Source organism: Lissotriton vulgaris, chromosome 10 (assembly GCF_964263255.1).
Source record: "Lissotriton vulgaris chromosome 10, aLisVul1.2, whole genome shotgun sequence".
NCBI classification, from domain to species: domain Eukaryota; kingdom Metazoa; phylum Chordata; class Amphibia; order Caudata; family Salamandridae; genus Lissotriton; species Lissotriton vulgaris.
In genome coordinates, this window is record NC_141698.1 from 315,762,231 (window position 1) to 315,777,759 (window position 15,529).

Consider the following 15,529-nt stretch of genomic DNA (forward strand, 5'->3'; position numbering starts at 1 on the left):
ACTACCAGGAGATATAAAACTTAAAAATACATGTTCTATTTTTTTACTTACACAGCACCCTGCCCTTAGGGCACCACCAACTCTCGCACTTAAGTGCACATATTTTTTGCCAGATGTGCACATGTGATCAGTCAAAATGACATCATTCACACTGGAAGTGAGCCACTGGTTGAAGTGGTCTCACCCACTAATCCATGCTGTATGCAGTAATGTGCAAAAACAAAATACCTTTCATCTATGAATTTTTTTTTATGAATGTGTTTTATTACATGAGGTTGGTGACGTAGCTAAAGCTGTCTCCAGGCTATACATAAACAATGTACATGAATATGCATGTCAAATAATGACTTAAAATCTCAATAAAAAATTGGAAAACACATTGAATGTAATGTTTAGAGAAGATGGTAGATTGTCCTCACAACAGGAAATGTATCACTTCCACTGCAGGCCCCAAACGGAACATCTCCTAACAGGGTGGGTTAACTGAACAAGGATGACAGTGGAACAGGTGAAAATGACTGCGAGAGATTCACACATCTGCATCTCAATAGCCACATTCAAACTGCTGTCACTGAGGAAATTAGAGGCACTGCTTTTATTTCATTTAAGAGCTAATGGTTTATATGGCGCCCTCAATCTTAACATATTAGCCACTTAATTTTCCTTAAATAAAAACATACAATCAGCAATTTTATTTATTCGACGAAAATGAAACATTCATGTAAATCTGCTAACCAAAGTGTCTTGCAATTCTTTGAAGGTGGTTTCATTGCGCGAGACTTGTAACCTCAATTATTGTTTTACGTGAGAAAGAGATACATGCGATTTACGGTAGGTGAAAATGGCGCTGGAATTTCTCATGCTTGTTGCGTGGGTGAATTCCAGGAAGAGAAGTGAGGAAGCATATCTGGGCATGTTTATTTATGGCAGAAAAAACACAGCTGACCCTGCACAAACCGCATTACCAGCAGGAGCAGTGAAGAATAGACAGTAGTGAGTGACGCCCCTTGGCTGGGGCAGCTGCGCGCCTTAGAAATGCTACTAACATAACATAACATAACATTGCCATTTGAATCGCCTCAAGGCACCTTCAGACTGAATAGAATGGCTCCATATTAATATCCATTGTATTTTTAGTCGCTCCCTATTTTGGAAGATGAGGGAAGCGTAATCCATTGAGATAAACTCATTTGCCACGGATCACACTATCTGATCTAGAAATGATGCTCGGATTAAAACCTGGTCCTCCATATTCTAAAATTAGTAACATAACCAGTGCAGATTACCCTGGACAAAAAGTCTGCATAATGTTTTGGCCTGTCTTCTGCTTGGGAGTGCGACAGTAGCCTTAACATGCCTCAGCAGACGTTTCACGTTCTGTGTGACTGCCAAATTGTTGAGTTGCCACGGTTTCTACAATGTAGGTCCAGAGCCAGACATTTTTGATTTTCAAAATATTGGCAGTCGGCGGTGCTAGTGAATCATTAAGAACTTCAGCCGTCATCTGTGTGTCTTGAATGCACAGAAACAACGACAACTGTAAGTATATTTCCTGAAAGATTCCATACCTTTGTACCAGCTGACAACAGGCTTTGGCGACCCGACAGCCCGGCAGGCAAGTTTCACAGTCTCTCCCAATTCAGTTGTGCAATCAGCAAGTCGTTCAACAAATTCAGGAGGACCTAAGAAAAAAACATATTTTTGCAGTTTAGCTGTCTCATATAACTTTGTAATATATTCCCTTGCCCAGGAAGTAAGGAAGAGGAGGGTTTAAAGTTATCATTAGGCTACAAATAGGCTAAGTGGGATGGGCCAATCCTATGTCAGAATACTGAGAGCCTACCACTACATGTCGAGGTAAGTATATATGTATGTAAAGATTTACTATTCTTAGCTATAATACATTGAAGGCAGTGCCCTCCATTCCATCTTCAGTACTTTTACCCCTGGCCTCGCCCCAAGATTCAGCACACAGAAGAAAAATAAACACAAATAAAACAGTTATCATCGTTTAACTTTTCATGTTTTTGAAGGTGCTGGCGGAGGAGCTGCCGCTATATGTAGATAAATATTGTCAGGGTACATAGATGTGGAGTTAAGAATTGTAAATGCATACGTATGTAAACACACCTCCACAATATTGTGGCAGTCGATATTTCGCATGAATATTTTTTCATGATTATGTGAAAAACCTGATATTCTGCTAGTACACAGTTGGCCTGTAGCGGGAATTCCGTTCTCCTACAGAACTGTGCATAGAGACCTGGAACCTCGGTGAATTAGGATGGCCCAAAACTCACCTCAGTACCCAAAATCCCCTTACCGAGCTAGCTACAGTGTCTCATTGGTCATACCAAACTCCCAATGCTTAGACAGACCAGAAAATGAACTTAGAGTACCTCAGGAATCATGGAACATATGAACACTCTTTCGTTATATAATCATCACAAACCAGAACATGGAGTAAAAGAGGACACGTGCATGTGATGGAGTAAGGATTCGCACATAAAGCGACTTGCTCTCTCTCATGAACCTCGTTAACTTGTAATAGTATTAACCAATCCTATTTGTCATTAATATTACACTTTTACAGTACACGCGGGTGTCCCAGAGACGCTTGCCTATGTGGCTATTAATCCTAACTCCGCTTGCATACTACAGAATGGCCGCTTCGCAGAAATTCAGTCTGCGCATGCGTCGGTCATACCCATGTGATGTGACGCACTCGCAGTTTTGGAGGAAGAGTTCGCTCATGCGCATGGTAGCTAAAAATGGCCGCTTGTCTGTAACCATGCATTCTGCTTGCCCATGCCGCTTTGCATATCTATCTATTTCTGCTTAACCTTTAATCCCTATAGTTATTATGGAGTAAGGGGTGCAGAGTAGATTATCATGGTGTACAGTGTATTCTATTTTTCTGTGATATTAATTTATTTTCGCTTACTTTTCATGTACCGCGTATCTGGGGGCCTGGGAGTTGGGGAGCTTCTCCATCTTAGAAGTCTTTGTGGACCCGATCACGTGATATGAGGACCGGGCCTTGCATCAGTGGAACTCAGCCAGCTGGCTACCGAAGCGGAGACGCTCCTGGGAAGATCACCTTTACCCCGGGAGAAGATGCTGAATTTCATCTAAAAATGTTACATTGTTTCTGTCTACTGTATACTCTATTGTCCTCTTCTACACGTATGCCTGGGAACAGGAATGTAAGGGGTGGGTACTGTCATTTGAATATTTAATATGGGAAACCAGAATTTTAGGTGGTGACTATGACCTAACCACCTCTCCTGACCAATCGTAAGTTGGGACCTTGTCACTTGCAACATTTGTGGGTGGTCTGGGGACCAAAAAAGAGTATAACTAGCCTTGTTTAGTTAGGGAAAATTGTCCGACTTGTCCAAATAGCTGACCTGTCACCGACCCCACGACTCTATAGATGATTGATACAGAGAGCTGCGGAGCACTCTGTCCGAATTTCCACAAACTCCAAGGGGTGGAAATAGTGCTGGCGAAGCTGGGAGACTCGAGAACCCAATTGGGGTTACTGGCGGATTCCGTGCAGAGAAGGGGGTAGCGCAGGCGTTGCATCCGAAGCTGCAGGTGTTGGTCGTGCCCTTTGGTGAGCCCAGTCCTGACCCAAAGTCCTGAGGGGTATCCTGTCCTGATTTTCCGTGAGCTGTACCTGCTCACCTACTGATGTCCTAAATCCTTGAGGGTCTTTGTCCTCGTCTCTTCCTGAAGCTGACCCGTGGCCAGGGTTAGTCCTCATTCCTGTCCTAGGTAAATATAACTGTGGGTGTCTGTATGCTATCCCTTCCTTCCTGCTCTTTAATAAAGCCTCTATGCCCATGATATTCTCTCTGACCTCTCTAAAGTTGCCTATGCTAACTGTTTATTAGTATGTTCCATTTTTCCCTTCCTATAGGACATATTGAAACTGTTTTTGTTTGAATAGTGTAATGAATGTCATTGTTGTTTAGGATCTAAGTTATACAGTTTAAGATTAGGGTTTGAATCACTTTTAGGCTTTAAAGAATTCACTGACTCATGTAGTATAAACTTATCGTCCCTAGTATAAGCCTGAAATTTAATAGCATGTTCCCTGTTACCCCTACCCAATAGAATTCCCATTCGCACTCAATGGTTCTCGCTTTTATTCATGGTTATATCATTCTTGTAATCCTGATTATTGATGTTTTGATTTGCATCTGCTTTGTACTCTTGTCACTTTGAATTTACTCCTTATATAATACTCTTAAAACCCTTCAGGTGTCTGTGGTCTTTTGAAGACTTACAAAGTGGTATTTAATGAAAAGAATAAATGTTTAGAATTATCTTATCTCCTACCCTCTAATAGCTCCTGATCTATCAGGAAAAGTAGGTGCCTGTGGTAAGTCAGGAGCCATGGTAAGAGGGGTTCGTAGTACACCCTCAAAATACTGATAGTAGTGCGTAAACTTGCCCGACTCACAAAATATAGTATCTCAATCACGTCATGGGCCCAAGTGCGTAAAATCTGGTAAACTCAGAGCTGGGTGACCTGCGCGCTCTATCAGTATTTTCTGGTAGCAGAGGTATGGTTAGGACTAGTTAAGATAGGTAGATAAGATAGTTGCTGTTGAACAGTGAAAAGATAAAATGTGCTGTTGAATATTTTTTTTGCTGCTACATAAGGATTGTTATTTCATTTAAATGTCATAGAATACGTTTATTATATTTCATGAAATATTGAGTATATTACTAACCAATTGTGAGTAATTGTTTTTATGTTGTGGGGATCCCCGGGGAAAAGAAATAGCAAGTGGTGAGTAGAATCCACTTGGCTGTGAGGTCACTGGCTAGGAGGGAGATTAGTGCATGGTTAGGCAGAACTGGAAGCGCTAATTAGGACTTTTTAAAATTTATTGATGTGTAAATGTTAGCTACCAATACCGTGGTGAAACTCCTGTTGTGATATCACCTAGTAAGGGTCACAGACGGCAGGAGTAATAGGTTCTTTGGAGCTTGAATGACAGCAAGGGAGGACATTGGTGAAAATTGACTTAGTATATATCCCGGAAAGAAGTGGATTAGTCAAAAGAGTAGCAGGTTCTCTATTGCTTGTGTGAAAAGGATAGGCAGAAGGGATCTATCCGTAGTGAATGAAAAGTAAACAAAAGTGGTTTACTTGCAGTAAAAGAAAAACCCTCTTTCTTTTTAAAACCCTCAAGCACAGCGGTGAACGTTATACGTTGTTAACTAAAATCCGCATTTGCACTTTAAGGAAAATTCAAAGTTTCCGTTACCTTGTGAAGGAGGGAGTCGGTCGCAAAGATGCACTGACGTCACTCCGTGCCGCGCTGGTATTGGTTGAGCCAGCGGGTGTGTAGCGAAGCCAGAATTGTAAGGGAGGGGTGAATGCCGAAGAGTGAGACCGCGTCTCACGAAAGGGCCGCGCACCCATTGGTCAACAGGTTTTGCAACCTCAGTGCTGATTGGTTGCCGTAAGTTGAAAGACGCGTTAGCATTGGAAGCCCATACGTAAACAAAATTAATCAATCCGAGTTTGAGGATAGTTTGGAGAGGTGTATGTGGTATCCCGAATTCCTACCTAATCCGCAAAACCTAGGATTTCATAAGGAGCAGATGCTAAGAGGTAGACCTTACAATATGTACGGAGGAAAGAGAAAATTGACTCTTGCCGAAAAGATCAAGAATTATTTCAAGAAAGACAAACCCATTAGAACTAGGGAGGGTGTGATCATTCCACCTCCTAATACTCCTGCATCCTTTATGATGTTTGACAAAGGATATCATACTTGTGTGTGGTTGGAAAATTGGGTAAAGTACACTGAAGATGACGGAGTCCTAGCATTTCCCCTCGATGGTACTTTTAATGGTAGAATCCTGTTCAACTTGAGAACCCGAATGAATGAATTACACCCCCGACCCAGATTAACGCAGTATGAAGCTCTAGAGGAATGGGAGATTGAGGCTCTAGAGCGAGACTGACCCCGAATGGATAAGGGAGTGAGTAAATGGTATCCAAAATTACAGCGAGAAACAAAAGAGCAAAAGATGAAGCAGTGGAGACAGAATATGATGGTTGAGGGACTATTCCCGATGCTTGGGGTAACCGAACAAGCAGGAGGAAAAAAGACAGAGAAAACTCGACACCTAATGACCATGGGGGATTCAGAGGATGAGTATCTGGAGGATTTATTAATGAAAAATCCACCTCCTTATGCTGAAGCGTCAGGAACCTTAAGTTCAAAAAATCCCTTTTTCCACCATCCCAGAAGAAGAAGGGCTAGTGAGACAGATGTAATGGGTACTGGCAGCAGACCCAGTAATAGCGATGACTTTTGCAGACCTAGTACCGCAGTCCCAAATTACCGACCTTTTGGTGAAGATAGACCAGAGTCAGCCATCCCCACTGCCCCGAATATATACCCTCCTTTGGTGCCCCAAATAATGCATGACAACTCAAAGAGTGTTACAAGAACGAGAACAAGATGCCCTGATTAAGCAGCAAAATGATCTAATTCAGACTATAGCTCAGATACATCCCAGTCCTTGCGCCCTTACAATCCCTGTAACTATTGGTCCGGCTATACCCCTTTACGGGGACAGGCAGGCTAGTCCAAAAACTCCAGTCATTACTCCAATCCCAGCACCCCCAAGAAAAGAGCCACTCGTCGTTGATGATCAGGCGAGTGAATGTGAGTCTGTAATCTCCCTAATGGATCTGCCCATAAGGGAGCCTGGGAACAGCGAATCTAGGGCAGGGAGTCAGGCTAAGGCAAGGGAAGTCCTAATCGAAACAACATCAGGAATCCGGAGTGCCACATTGGTGACTCCAGAGGAACTAGATAGATGGACTAAAGAAATGGACCGAGAAACTTCCCCGCCCAAACCTTTGGATATTTACAGGCTAAGGGTAGAAATGGAGGAATTAATGGCCGGAAATGTAGGATTAGACAGATTAAATACTCTTAACGAAGAAGAGTTGCTGTTTATCAGCAAAAGCCTTACCCGGAATACTAGAGTGCTCCATGAAAAACTAATGGACACTGCTGCGGACATGGGAATTGATGTAAGTCGATCAAAAGTCTTGCAGAAACCCTATAGAGCAGAATTCTCAGACAAAGATTTAGAGAACATGAATATGTCAGGGAAGAAAACTCAGATAAAAGAATTGCTGAACATACTGCAGAAATGGGGAGATCTAGATAAATGGAAGGCCAGGTGGGCAAAGAAAAAGGAAGATAGTAGGGTAAAACCAAAGGCTTCTGAATATGTGTTAAAAGAAGTAGGTCAAGCAGAAAAACTGTATCCCATGAGAGAAGTGCCAGGTGGGAAATATGTACATGTTCCGTGGTCCCGACAAGACATTGTGTCTTTTACCAATGACTTCCCAAAATTGAGAGAGAAGCCAGTGGAGTGGTATAAGCAGGTGGAGCGATTTGTGAAAGTCCAGAAATGTCTCCTAAAGGACCTCAATGGGTTCTTTGACATTGTAGTTCCTGTAGATTTATGGACTGACTGCAAGATAGCAATCGATTTGCCCAGTGACGAATATACGAGTGACTCCCGAACTGGAGCCCCTTCCCCAGATGTAATGCGAAAGTATGAACAAGTCATCCAATACCTAAAAGGAAAGGTACCAGCAAAAGAGACTGATTGGACCCGAATAGATAGGACTACCCAGGATCATAATGAAACTGTGCATTCCTATTATGAGAGACTATTACAGGTATTCAAAACCTACAGCGGAATCGATAATATTGAAATGAAGGATATGACTCATTTCATTTATCGATTTGTGTTGGGGTTGAGACCGGAAATATCCCAGTGGATTAGAGACAATAAAATCTGTTGCCAGGGAAAGCCCATAGATGATGTCCTCAAGTACGCTAAGTACTGTGAGGATGAAATGGAGAACAAAAAGAAGGCCCTGAAGGAAAAAGTGATGTGGGCACAAGTAAAATTGGCCGAGCAACAAGAGAAGCAGTTAAGCAAATTGAATAGTAATGCTCCAAACACTAACTCTGGGGGGGGGAGGGAAACCTTGAGTAAAAATGAGTAAAGAAGAGGCCAAGAAGAAGTTCCCCTGTCACGGGTGCGGGCAGATAGGGCACTGGAGAGACGAGTGTCCACATTTGCAGGCTGGTAATGTCCCCATAAATGGTTTAAATCCACAGGTGCAGAAAGAGGGGCCACGAAAGAATCAGCAACAGGAAAATCCGCCTCCATTGCCTCGAGCTCCTAGACCTAATTATAAGAATCAGGTTCAACAGAATGAAAGGGTTGAAATATGGGAAGGACAGAATGAGAGAAATCCAGCAACTTCACAATTCCTGTTAAATGATACATTCCTCTGTGATGAACAATACTGACGGGGCCTGAGGGGGGAGGAAGGGGAGTGCGTGCTTGGCGCCTCCCTACCGGTAGACCAGACAGGGCCATACATTGAAGGAAAGGTTGAAGGAAATGATGTCACCTTTCTGTTGGACACTGGTGCTACCCGTTCGACTGTGAGAACTGCGGACGTTCCCAACCTACCCCTCTCGGGAGAAGCGATCCAAGTAGTGGGCGTATCAAATCAGATAATTAGTACACCTGTAACTGAACCAATGGAGATTTCTATAGGGAATTTCAAAGAAATGCACAGATTTGTTGTCTGTGATTCTAGCCCAGTGAATCTACTGGGACGTGATTTGCTGTGCAAAATGAACTGTACCATCTTTTGCACACCAAAAGGCGTCGAAATTCAGACCCCAGATGAAGATGGCCTGTACAAATTAATGTTGTTAAGACCCGATGCAGCAGTTAAAGCTCTGACCATTCATGACTTACCTGAAGAACTCCAGCAAAAGGTGATACCAGAAGTATGGGATTTCACCGGGAGAGATGTAGGATTGATGGCAAATGTGGACCCAGTTAAAATAGCCATTAAACCCAATGCTACCTACCCGAAAACCAGACAGTATAAAATGAGTGCAGAGGTAAAAGCTGGAGTCGCCCTGGAAGTAAGCAGGTTGCTGGAAGCAGACATTATACAGGAAGTAATGAGCAGTCCTTGTAATTCACCCATAATTGGAATTAAAAAGTCTAGCGGAAAGTACAGGGTAGTGCAGGACCTGCGAAAGGTAAACCAGATTGTTGTACCTTGCTGTCCGATTGTGCCAAACCCTGCAGTGATCCTGTACCAGATCCCATGGAATGCGGAATGGTTCACTGTCATAGATTTGTGCCACGCGTTCTTTTCCATCCCATTGCATCCAGACAGCAAATTTCTTTTCTCGTTTGAGTTTGACAGTCATGTCTACGTCTGGAATCGTGCCCCCCAGGGGAACACAGAAAGCCCCTCAATATTTAATCAGATTCTAAAAAGATGCCTTGAATCTCTAGTTCTACCAAAAGAGTCTGTCTTGGTTCAGTACATAGACGACCTTCTAGTGGCGTCTAAAAGTCGAAGCGACTGTGTTACTGATACCATTGCCCTGCTGAATCATTTGGGAAAAGGAGGACATAAAGTGTCGCCTGACAAATTGCAGTACTGTAAAAAGTCAGTGAAATATCTGGGGAACCAGATAGAAAAAGGTGTCAGGAAAGTCACTTCCGAAAGAGTTAGAATAATTTGAGATATGGAATTACCCTGAACCCAAAAGAAAGTCAGAATGTTCCTAGGAGTTGTGGGGTACTGCAGACAGTGGGTTGCTGGATTTGCTGTTTTGGCCAAACCTTTGATAAAAATTACCAAGAAAGGAGTAGATGATCCAGTCAGTTGGGATGATGAAAGCATGACAGCCTGGATAAAGTTACAAAATTGTCTGTGTTCTGCTCCTGCACTGGGAATGCCTGATTACTCCAAGAACTTTGAATTGTTCTGTGATACACGAGACAATTGGGCACACTCAGTCCTAACACAAGAACATGGTCTGACCAGACGTCCAGTGGCCTACTTTTCGGCCACTCTGGACCCAGTGGCTGCTGGGTTACCTGGATGTCTGAAAGCAGTGGCTGCTACTTGCACGAGTCTGGAACAAAGTGAAAACATTGTCCTGGGACATCCTGTAACGGTTTATGTTCCACATTCAGTTGTGATCCTGTTAACTTGAACCAAGAGCCAGTATCTCACACCTAGTCGGCTGACTAAGTATGAGAGAATTCTTATTGGTGCAGAAAATGTGATAATTTCCCGATCTAATATTTTAAACCCTGCAACCCTGTTGCCCCTCACCCAAAATGCAGAAGTGGAGGGCGAAATTGAGCATAATTGCATTGACTTAACTGAGTTTAGCACCAAACCACATCCTGATATAAAAGAAACAGCCCTTCCTATAGAAGACCTAGTGATGTTTGTGGATGGCTCCTGTTTGAGACATGAGGATGGCGGGTTGAGTGCTGCCTATGCTGTAGTCACACTGGAAACAACCCTAGAGGCATCCTATCTAAGTGAAATAAAATCTGCCCAAGTAGCCGAGTTAATAGCATTAGCCAGAGCTTGCAAACAAGGGAAAAATAAAAGAGTAACCGTATACACTGACAGTCAATATGGTTACGGGGTTGTTCATGACTTCGGCCAGCTATGGTTGCAAAGAAAATTCATGACTTCCTCGGGTACCCCTATCAGAAATGGAAAAGTGGTACAAAACCTACTGGAAGCAATCCAGTTACCCAAAGAATTGGCGGTAGTCAAATGTGCTGCTCACAAATCTGGAAATGATGATGTGACAGCAGGTAATAGATATGCTGACCAAATTGCCCAGTACTGCGCCCGATACAAAATGTCCCTAAAAATCAAATTATGGGGAGGCGGAAACAGCTGCCAACTTATGGTGTTTGAGAATGTATCAACTTGGAGGGAACTGAAAGAGTTGCAGCAAGCAGCAGAGGAGGAGGAAAAGCAAAGATGGGAGACTGAGGAATGTCAGCTCAGGGAAAGAGATGGTGTTATGGTTGATAAGACGGGTGTGCCTGTGTTGCCAGATAGCATGGCTACCCCAATGGCCCGGATGATACATGGAGATACCCATATTGGGAGAGATGCAATGTTCCGTATGTTTCACAAAGTGTTCTATAACTCAAAATTCAGGAACATCGCGGACATGCTTTGCCAAAGGTGCTTAGTGTGTCAGCAGTTCAACGCAGGGAAGAGGACTGTAGTAGAAAAAGTACCATTGGAAAGGCAGAAGGTCCCTTTGTCAGACTGCAGGCTGACTTTATTCAGTTACCCATGTGTAAAGGATACAGATATGTCTTGGTAATAGTTTGCCTATTCTCAAGGTGGGTAGAAGCATACCCAGAAAAGAAAAATGATGCCCTCACTGTAGCAACATTTTTACTCAGGGAGCTAATACCTAGGTACGGTTTTCCAGAGACAATTGAAACAGACAGAGGTGGGCACTTTGCCAACGAAATCCTAAAAGAGCTTTATACAGCATTCAAGATTGAGCCTAAGCTACACTGTGCTTATCGTCTAGAGGCTTCTGGAATAGTCGAACAAGTGAATGGCACTATCAAGTCAAGATTGGCCAAAATGTGTAACTCCACAAAATTGAACTGGATAGAAGCTTTGCCCCTAGTCTTGATGGGATTGAGGAGCATTCCAAACCGAAAGACAGGCCTGAGCCCCCATGAAGTACTAATGGGAAGAGTGATGCGACAGGCATGGGTACCTGGACACAAACTGCTGAGTATTTCTGATGATTTGGTGCTAGAATACTGCAGGCAGCTGGGTGACCAAGTGCGTTCTATCTCTCACCAGATTGGGGAGACTGCTGTCGAATGGCCAACCATTCCAGCCCATAAACTGAAAGCTGGAGACTGGGTGGTGTTGAAGAATCACACTCGGAAGAGTTGCCTTGGACCAAAGTGGGGAAAGCCGAGGCAAGTGATCCTTGTAACTACCACTGCTGTAAAGTGTGCTGGCGTGCCGAAGTGGATTCATGCCAGCCATACCAAGAAGGTAACCGAAGAAGAGGCAGCTGAGGCTGAAGGTGGTGCAGCTGAGGAGACTCCAGACGAGGGTCCAGATCTAGCTGAAGTAATACTACTGAGCACCAGTCAAGACAAATGGTTCCCAGCAGACGACCTGATTCTTCATCCAATAAGAACCAGAAAATATTCCTACCTAGATAGAGAGTGGGATAGTGAGGACGAGACAGGACTAGAAGAAGAAGGTCAGGTTATCGAGATTCACGTCAGACCTGATCAGGAAATAGGTCAAGTAGGGACAGAATAAGTCATCGACACTCCTCCAAAGACTCCGGAGACTGAAAAGGGACAGATAGTAATTAAAGCTGAAGTTCATGCGGAAGAAAACCAAGGGTTCGAAGTGCATGAACAGGAACAGATAGACATAGACGAACGTGTTCAGGAAACAGAGTCCAAATCTGTTGAAACCCAAAGTCAAATACAAAATATACCTGAACAAGGCAAGCTTAGAAACCAGGCAGAAGAAGCTGAAGAAAGACCTGGAACTAGTCAGTCAGGAAGGGAAAAGGACACTATCAAAACAATAGTGCCACAACCGAGCGAAAATAAAAGAGTTTACGAAGAAGGTCAAGTTTCCTCGACCACTAAAAGGCTCAAGAAGAAAAATGAACCCCGATACATAAAGAGACTGAAACTAAGATTGAAAACAGTAGAAGAGAAAATAGAAGACTGAAAAAGAGCTGCTAGTGAAAAGCAGAAAGCAGGAACTCAGCAAAACAGACGCAGTACCAGAGTGAAAAGACTAAATAAAAACTATCGGAGTCCTGAACGGACCTATTTGGTGTTAGAAGAGATTGACGATCCTGAAGCGAGTGACAGAAGCGATCAAGATTCGATCAAGGATCAAAGTTCTGAGGTAGAAGACTCGCCTTGAAAAGTGAAACTGCGTAAGCCTCTTGTGTTAGGAAACAAAGAGGGGTTGGAAAGCCACCTGTAAGCTAAAATGTCTGATTCAAATGTGAATGGAAGACCTAGAGGGAATTGTTGCAAAACTTGCTGTAAGATATGCTTATGTAGCATAGCAATAGTAATAGTGTATGGATAGGAGTAACAGTCTTTATACCTTTTATGATAAGTAAAGATACTAACCTGTACCCTACTAAACCCATGACCCCAGACACAGAAGTTGTACATACGGAAGAAACACCACGAAGGGTAGAAAGACGTGACAATTCAGTCAGCCTGAGACAAACACGACCTGACTTAGAAGCACCAGATGAGGAAGGACTACATTTTCACCAAATGAGAAACAGATCACATTTAAATGTCTTTGCAAACCTTTTAGTGCATTACGTAGAAGCTATGGAAATAGAAGATTGTTATGTTTGTATGAAGCTACCTACTTCTGTAGCTGAAGGCGTGACCTATCACCATTTACCCCTGACCTATGGAATTTCCTGTAGTATATTAGCAAGCTTGTTTTATAGAAGCACTTTGCAGTACTACTATTCAAACACTGACGTGTTTTTTTCTGAACTGCCTATTCGGGGACACCTGAATATTGTGCATGTCAGAAGCGAAGTGACTCGTTACATGGGAGAATACTTTCTGACTATAGGTGACATAGATTTGAATGAAGCTCGAAGAGATAATCTGACTTGTTCATTACATGAGCAAGAGAAAATATTTTTGAAAATGGCAGAAAAGAGAAGGGAGAGTTTCCAAAGAAAGGCCAATGATAAGAAACAGAAAACTCCTAAATGGGCTGAAAACATGGAAGGCACTTCAAATGGCGAAGCAAATCCTGCACTGTTGTTGGATTTTGAACGAAAGGGGAAACTCTGTCTTCATAGAGAAAAGACTAGTTATTATAACAATGTATTCATCGGTTACAGTGAATGCGAACATAATTACAAGGTAATTGGAGGTTGGGGTTTCAAAAATGGGTCAGAACCTGTGTTTCCTGGAATTTATTATATATGTGGAAACAAGGCTTATTTCAAATTGCCGGATCACTGGTATGGAAGCTGCTATTTTGGCATTGTCTTCCCGAAAATATACCATGTGAACAACGCCGCTGGAAGCAATGAAAATACTAATGGTTTAGTGCGAAGTAGAGGTGAAAGTGTAGGAGAAATTATAGGTGATATATTTAGTGCACGGATACCTGGAGTGGGAGTGGTTCTGAATACTCACCGTATTTGAAAATTGTCTACAGTAGTGGATCGGTTGTCAACTGACACTGCTGCTGGATTTCTGCTGGTCAATACTGAAATGGTTGCGATCAGATCAATGGTTTTACAGAATCGCCTTGCTCTTGATACCTTATTGGCAAAAGAGGGCGGAGTCTGTAGAATGCTGAAGGCGGAACATTGTTGCACTTACATTCCTGATAAAAGTGTAGAAATTAAGAAATATGTACAAAACATAACTAATTTGGAAAAAGAACTCAAACCACTGGAGGTTGATAGTGCCTGGAAGAGACTAACTGATGGTCTCTCCTCTGTAGGTAGTTGGTTTACTAACATAGGTCGCAGTCTTGTGGGGAAAATACTGATGCCAATAGCTGGAATAAGTCTGATTGTGTTCATAATAATAATTTGCTGCAAATGTCAAAAATGTAGAAAGAAGTATACAGTAAATAAGAGAGGAGTCAAGAGAAATATTGACGAAATTGAATTAGAAGAGTTAAGAAACCAGATCTATAAAAAGGCCAAAGGTTTCCATCCTAATAAGGATGCTGGAAAGAGGCTCAACAACAAATTTGTTGAAATCGAAATGAGTGAGATGTGAGACAGAGACGAAGTTGGCATCTGTTTCCATTTATAGTGATGATAGTAAATATCATCAAAGAGGGGATTGATGGAGTAAGGATTCGCACATAAAGCGACTTGCTCTCTCTCATGAACCTCGTTAAGTTGTAATAGTATAAACCAATCCTGTTTGTCATTAATATTACACTTTTACAGTACACGCGGGTGTCTCAGAGACGCTTGCCTATGTGGCTATTAATCCTAACTCCACTTGCATACTACAGAATGGCCGCTTCGCAGAAATTCAGTCTTCGCATGCGTCGGTCATACCCATGTGATGTGACGCACTCGCAGTTTTGGAGGGAGAGTTCGCTCATGCGCATGGTAGCTAAAAATGGCCGCTTGTCTGTAACCATGTGTTCTGCTTGCCCATGCCGCTTTGCATATCTATCTATTTCTGCTTAACCTTTAATCGCTATAGTTATTATGGAGTAAGGGGTGCAGAGTAGATTATCATGGTGTACAGTGTATTCTATTTTTCTGTGATATTAATTTATTTTCGCTTACTTTTCATGTACCGCGTATCTGGGGGCCTGGGAGTTGGGGAGCTTCTCCATCTTAGAAGTCTATGTGGACCCGATCACGTGATATGAGGACCGGGCCTTGCATCCGTGGAACTCAGCCAGCTGGCTACCGAAGCTGAGACGCTCCTGGGAAGATCACCTCTACCCCGGGAGAAGATGCTGAATTTCATCTAAAAATGTTACATTGTTTCTGTCTACTGTATACTCTATTGTCCTCTTCTACACGCATGCCTGGGAACAGGAATGTAAGGGGTGGGGACTGTCATTTGA

General features: G+C 42.8%; 1 protein-coding gene across 1 annotated transcript in view; it reads right to left on the reverse strand.

The window, feature by feature from the left end:
• OBSCN (obscurin, cytoskeletal calmodulin and titin-interacting RhoGEF) overlaps positions 1-15,529 on the reverse strand; it is a 1,012,031-nt gene that overhangs the window by 143,707 nt on the left and 852,795 nt on the right. The window contains exon 92 of the mRNA XM_086941076.1: positions 1,569-1,682. Within this exon, the coding sequence (XP_086797202.1) occupies positions 1,569-1,682 (114 nt within the window). The remainder of the gene's footprint in view (positions 1-1,568; positions 1,683-15,529) is intronic.